At 44.3% G+C, this 6,232-nt stretch overlaps 1 protein-coding gene across 2 annotated transcripts; it reads left to right on the top strand.

Moving 5' to 3' along the window:
• The first annotated feature begins 2,069 nt into the window (after nt 1-2,069).
• Nucleotides 2,070-5,097, top strand: LOC142813243 (calmodulin-alpha-like). 2 transcript variants are annotated; one of them, XM_075891668.1, is made up of 2 exons: nt 2,070-2,698; nt 3,216-5,097. In XM_075891668.1, exons 1-2 carry the CDS (start codon nt 2,096-2,098, stop codon nt 3,414-3,416), a joined length of 804 nt encoding a protein of 267 aa, XP_075747783.1. In that variant the 5' UTR covers nt 2,070-2,095; the 3' UTR covers nt 3,417-5,097. The 2 variants fall into 2 exon arrangements, with proteins under 2 accessions (XP_075747783.1, XP_075747784.1); XM_075891669.1 differs by having other exon boundaries at nt 2,070-2,778; nt 3,216-3,343.
• The last annotated feature ends 1,135 nt before the right edge of the window (nt 5,098-6,232 follow it).

Raw genomic sequence — 6,232 nt, 5'->3', positions numbered from 1 at the left:
ATGAACAGGACCAGGAAAGGGTACAAATGAAGGAAGGAAACAAAAAAAAACGGTGGAAAGCATGTGTTTAACTATCGAATGTCGGAAGAACAAGAGGACGAAGCGCAAGATGTCACTTAAGGTCTAATTGGGATTCTGAAGAAAAGATATATCATTTGCAACATTAACGTGCATAGTGATGTGAGATATCGATATGGGTGGTCAAATACAGCTAAACAGGGCTAATGACACTTCGCGTAATTGACTGATTGATATGTGGGGTTTAACGTCCCAAAACCACCATATGATTATGAGAGACGCCGCCGTGGAGGGCTCCGGAAATTTCGACCATCTGGGGTTCTTTAACGTGCACCCACATCTGAGCACGCGGGCCTACAACATTTCTGCCTCCATCGGAAATGCAGCCGCCGCAGCCGAGATTTGAACCCGCGACCTGCGGGTCAGCGGCCGAGTACCTTAGCCACTAGACCACTGCGGCGGGGCTCACACTTCACGTAAGTAAGGCATCATTTGCGATGGTACATCATTGAATTCTTGCTGTTATAGCTGGCCGTGAGATGAGAGGCGCGGCCTAATTATTGTGCACACAGCAAATTATGGGCCATCAAGCCTCGATCGTGAAGCCTGCAAAACTGCAATGTTTGCGACGCGCCTACATTTACTGCAGATCACTTCAAAGGATCACTAACCTGACATCCAGTTTAACGGCTAGGGAAGACTTTCCTCCACAAAAGCGAAAAAATAAGTCACATCAACAAAGAGAACTTGATCCAACTTCGACGTTCTATATATCGCTAACTTGTAGGACCTCTTCATTCGCCAATGTTTTGTTCCTTGAGTAACAAGTTAGATTGTTCCTGTTTTAGTATCCCACTTGATTTGACCTTTACATCCATACAGGCAAGCATCTATTTTTCTCTGATTTTCCGACGAGTTCTCCGTAAAGTCAACGCGAGATATTTCAGGGTACATTTTTTCTGTCGACGTATAACAGCGACATCCAGCTGCATCGACCTGCTCTGTGTGCAAAACACTTCGTTTGAAGTTCGCTCATATCGTAGGTGTGACACCACAGGACATCCTGTTTCTCTCATGCGAGAGGTCTGACAATACAAGTTATCACTCTCTGAAGAAGTTTAATAAACTGAAGAATAGTTAAGGCTCAATGTTGCCAATTCTACACGCCCAGTCTTTGTGCAATATCCTTGAGTGTTTGAACGAAGTTGATGGCAGGCTTGAATGACCGGGACATACGTTTTTCACGAGTAAAGGTGGTCTGACAAAATTGTGCAGACCTTCAGTGTGGTAGCGTATTATATATACCATGTTTTTCAGCGATTCAATCCTCATAGCCCATATAATTTTCAATTTCTCTGTCTGCCTTTTTTTTCAGCATCTTCTTCGTATATATAGTAGAGCATTATATAAAGAAAAAGCAAACGAACTAACAAATTAAATTCACTAACTGTTCAGTGTATTAGAAAACAACAGACAAAAATAAGGCCGTATTTAGCCGTGCTTCCCAGTATTATGGCAACGTTCTTGGAAATCATGTTGGGGCGAAATTCCACTAGTTTCACAGCGTTATAACAAACTAGTGGGAGAAAGAGAGAAGGGGGAGACATTAAACACTGAACTTATTCTAGGCATAAAATGAAGTCTTCTCGATTCGGAGCATCTCGGCCAGTAGTGTTTATAGAACAATAATAAAGATGTCTATATATAAATCCCACTTTCTTCAACAGATTTGTAAATAAAAATACTTAAACTAATATAAACGAAATGGAAATCACGTTTTATTCCTACGATCTTCTGTTCGCCATGTTAAAACACGCATCAGCTAGAAATCTGTAAACACAGTAGGCAGCCGGAGGCACAATTCATTGCCTGAAACCGGGCTGGCTGTTGGGGTGCGAGGGTGTACAACAGCCAGCCCGGTGGCAGTAAGCTTAGCGACCGGCTTGCCAACGTGAAGCGACAGCTGTCGGAAAACAAGGCCGGAAGCCGCGCCTCGTCATATATAAACTACGCATCCGCGGCAGCCACTATAACATATGGTGCACGCTGGACAGACGCACATATTGACGCGACGACCATGGGCGCGCAGCGTGTTGTACTTTGGAGAAACGACTCGGGCAATGCTCCTTCCGTGGAAATACTTGAAACGGGTTCGTACCGGCGGAGCTTGTCCGAAGGAGGCGAAGAACAAAGCCGAAGTTGTTCTGCAATCGTCGATGGCAGCTCGAATCGGCGATTCTTCAGGAGGTTTCCTTCCAGGCGAGTACGGCGATGCTACGCTGTCAGCTTAGCCGAACCATCGTCGACGACGCGTGTTCCTCAGTACGAGTCTCGCCGTACCGCGGCCGACACGGTGAATTCGGACAGTTCTTTGTCGACACGCAGCGAGTCTCTTGACGTTCCGAGCGAGCTGCTCGACGAGGAAGAGGCGGCCCACTTTCGGCAGGCGTTCGAACTCTTCGACCAGGACTGCGACGGCCTCATCACCGCCCTGGAGATGAGCGCCGTCATGCGTACTCTGGGCTACGAAGCGAACGACGTAGAAGCGCAACGCATGGTCTGCGAGGCGAATTCGTGCGGAAGAGACGGCGTCAACTTCGCCGAGTTTCTGGCCGTGCTGGTCCAACAGCCCCACTGTCCGAGAGAAGATGGCCAGGAAGACCTCCGAGTTCTTTTCCAGGCCAGTGCAGCTACCAGCCTTGTAGATGTCGTGGTACAATTATGGCGTTGTCTCATGGCGAAAGTTTGGCATCTTTAAGAGTGTGTACTTGTTAATTTATTTATTTATTTATTTATTTATTTATTTATTTCATAAAAAAGCCGTCCGTCTGTAAATCCAGTTTTTGTTCCCTTGGGAACAGAAGTTACGTGGAGCTTAAAAATTTCCATAGTTTTGTTGATGTCTTGCCAGTCGTTTTTAACCTGTTCACGTCAATTCTAGGTGTTATTATTGGATAAGAATCACAACCTAAAGAAGACCTTACTGTGATTATTGCGCTTATGCACGTGCCAATCATCCGCAAGAAGCGCAAGCGTAAGCGCAAGAAACGCAACTACAGCGTTCAGACTGCAGCCATATCATTCAAGTGAACATGCGCGCTGTAGCAGCAGATAAAGTGAAGCTTCTTGCAAAAGTGTGTTGTTTTGTGACAAAGAAAAATGTAATCACCATTTTTTTTCTCCTTCTTGAATTTTAGATTTTTGACAAGTACGACCGCGGCTACATTACCACCTCGGACCTTCGACACGTGATGTCCTCCTTGAACGAAACTGTCACCGACAGAGAAGTGGACGCCATGATGTTGGCTGCAGACAAAGATGGCGACGGACTGATCAGCTACGATGAGTTTGTAGCAATTTTTACGGACCTGGATCAAGTCATCGAAGGACTTACGTGATCGATCGCTCACATTTCTGCAATTCTGTCATCGGCAGCGCTTCGTATTGATAGTACTGTGGGCGTTCAAACGTTAAAAAAAAACTACAAGCCGATGTCCAACTCGCGTATATACCTATAGCGGTACATTTCATGACTAGCGGACATGCTTTGAAAAAGATATTGCGTCCACTGTAATTCTACTGCTGTCCATAAGCGTACACATCGTTGCCTGCAAAGCTATCGAAAAATAACTTGCTTGAGATGACTATTCGCTTTGCCCCTGTATATAGAAAACTAATACTGCAGATTCTTCCAGCCCCTTTATATTTTTGTTATATTTTTTCGTTTCACCTGTGATACCGTAACGACTTGCAGCTCAGCTGCGGGTCAGCGCTATGCTGTCGCACTCCTTCCTGTTATCTGTGTTTCTATTTTTTTAGTGGCACAGTTTGCCATCTTGTTAATGTTCATTTCCCGGGCGCTGTAATTACAGTCCATCGGGGGCAAGCCAATCGCTCAACGAAAAGGTTACATGGGCGCAACGTAAATCATGAACTGCAGTTTCTGTGATCATATCATACACAAGTTCTTATCATCAAAAAATATGGCAGTACAGGAACAGCTTGACCCTCTGCGGGCTCATCAGTATTTTTCCCGTGATAACATAAATGATGAGTGCGAAATAACTGAATAACTTGCTTAGAAATATTATGAAGCAATATTCACCAATATACGGCCATTAGTCAACGAGTGGGACGCACACATCCCATTGACTCATGAAACATCTTCAAAATAGTGGGCCACTAAGGTGTAATTTTGCCGAATTTCTTGCACAAGAATACTCGATGTTAAGTTGTACAGAGAGAAACTTCAAGAACTGTGCAAAGAAAACTTGTGGTGGACCTTCTTTCCATGCAGATGTGGTACACAGCGTGCGCTTGTCCCCCTTGCGTTGCGCCCAGTGGGTTTGTCTGAACTCTACGCAAACGTCAACCATTTTAGCTTCTTCCGGTCTCCTCGGTCGGTGTAGATGAGGACGAACACTTCAGTTATGCCTCAATTTCCGCCCATACACAAAATTGTGGCTACGAATCAAGGCAAGCCACATCTCTATGGAGTCACTGAATAAATTGCATGCTGTTAGTGCATTTACAACTGCTGTTTCAGATTTATGACCTTTATTCAGGTCTTAGGTATTAGCTTGCCCTTAGATCTTCTATATTTCCACTTTATTTTGCTTCCTGACTGTCTACAGAGCATCAACCTTGTCATTATTTTCCTTCGGCCCTCAATTTCAGGAACGTCTTAGCTTTTCGTCTCGTTGCCACTGCTCTCACAGTAGTAAAAAAAGAGATAACGAATAACTTCAGGGCCTTCTTCAAAATACATCGTTGTCTTGAGACGCAATAATAACCATCAAACTTTTAAAAAAGCGTGTGTCTGCGATGTAGTCAGGCTTGGCAAAAAAATGCTTCATTTTTCGTTTAAGAGCGCTTCTGACACACTTTTGGCGGATATACTGCTGCAATTTTGTAACTTACGAACTGTGTGTACTTTACTGACACAGTTTTCTCTTTTCAATGTATAAACTATTTTTCATATTGCATTCTTTAGTGTATGTATGTATTCACTCCTGCAATATATTTTGGCAGTAGATGGCAGTACATGTAAATAAGTTGTAAATAAATTTCGAAAGCGAATTCATACTTACATGCTTGAATTACTTCTCTCAAAATCCATTGATTGATATGTGGGGTTTAACGTTCCAAAAACACCATACGATTATGAGAGACGCCGTAGTGAAAGACTCCGGAAATTTCGACCACCTGGGGTTCTTTAACATGCACCCAAATCTGAGCACACGGGCCTATAACGTTTCCGCCACCATCAGAAATGCAGCTACCACAGCAGGGGTTCGATCGCGTGACTTGCGGGTCAGCAGCCAAGTACCTTAGCCACTAGACCACCGCGGCGGGGCTCTCTCAAAATCCAGAAAAGAAAGAAAAACACAGCTGATGGCGACGCGTAGCGCTGGGAGAAACATTTAATGAAGAATAAAAGGTGGAGCACATTCTTGCCAATATCCCTTAAACCGAAGCAGTCTCGCCGAAGCTTCCGCATGAAGCGCCCGCTTAGCTGCGATGTTCTCAAAGGAACGAAACCAAACATTTAGCATTTTCCGGTGCTCGCAACCTGAAACGTGAGGCACGCCAGGTGAATAGAAATAATTGGTTCTAGTCACGGCGAATTATCAACCTTTGTTATCAACAGCCATGCAGCATATTGCTACAAATTTACCGTACAGCCCGAGAACATGCGTACCGTAAAGTTCATTAGAAGTTCGCTGCTGCATTGTGAACATGAAGATACGACGGGGACACAATAGGAGTGTACCGAAGCGGTCACTCATCAAAGTACGAAACCTTTATATGCACGCTCACCGAAAAAAAAAAAAGGCACGGACACATGCTCGACGCTCTTATTAGGAGCTTCGCAGCCCCACATTTGCCCTTTTGTACAGTCATTGCGTTTATGGTTAGCCAATACGAATGACAGTGAAGAAGCAGAAAACTCTGAGAGTGCTCAAAGGGAAAGCATTTGACCATGTTTTTTACCATATTTTTCGACAAATAAAAAGCGCAAAAACGCATGCCTACCTTAGAGAGGCTTTTTTTTATTATTCAGGGACTCTTTTTCATTTTTACATTAGCTTCCAGACGAAGCCAAGCACTTTCCTTTGGTAGTTATACAGCTACGAAACCTCGAGGGTTACATTCTGAGGCAGACAGGACAATTTCCTCTGCTTGGAAGCTGCGGAAGTGAATAGGCTTTGGT

Source organism: Rhipicephalus microplus, chromosome 1, assembly GCF_043290135.1.
Source record: "Rhipicephalus microplus isolate Deutch F79 chromosome 1, USDA_Rmic, whole genome shotgun sequence".
NCBI classification, from domain to species: Eukaryota; Metazoa; Arthropoda; class Arachnida; order Ixodida; family Ixodidae; genus Rhipicephalus; species Rhipicephalus microplus.
This window is presented reverse-complemented; position numbering and strand designations above follow the sequence as displayed.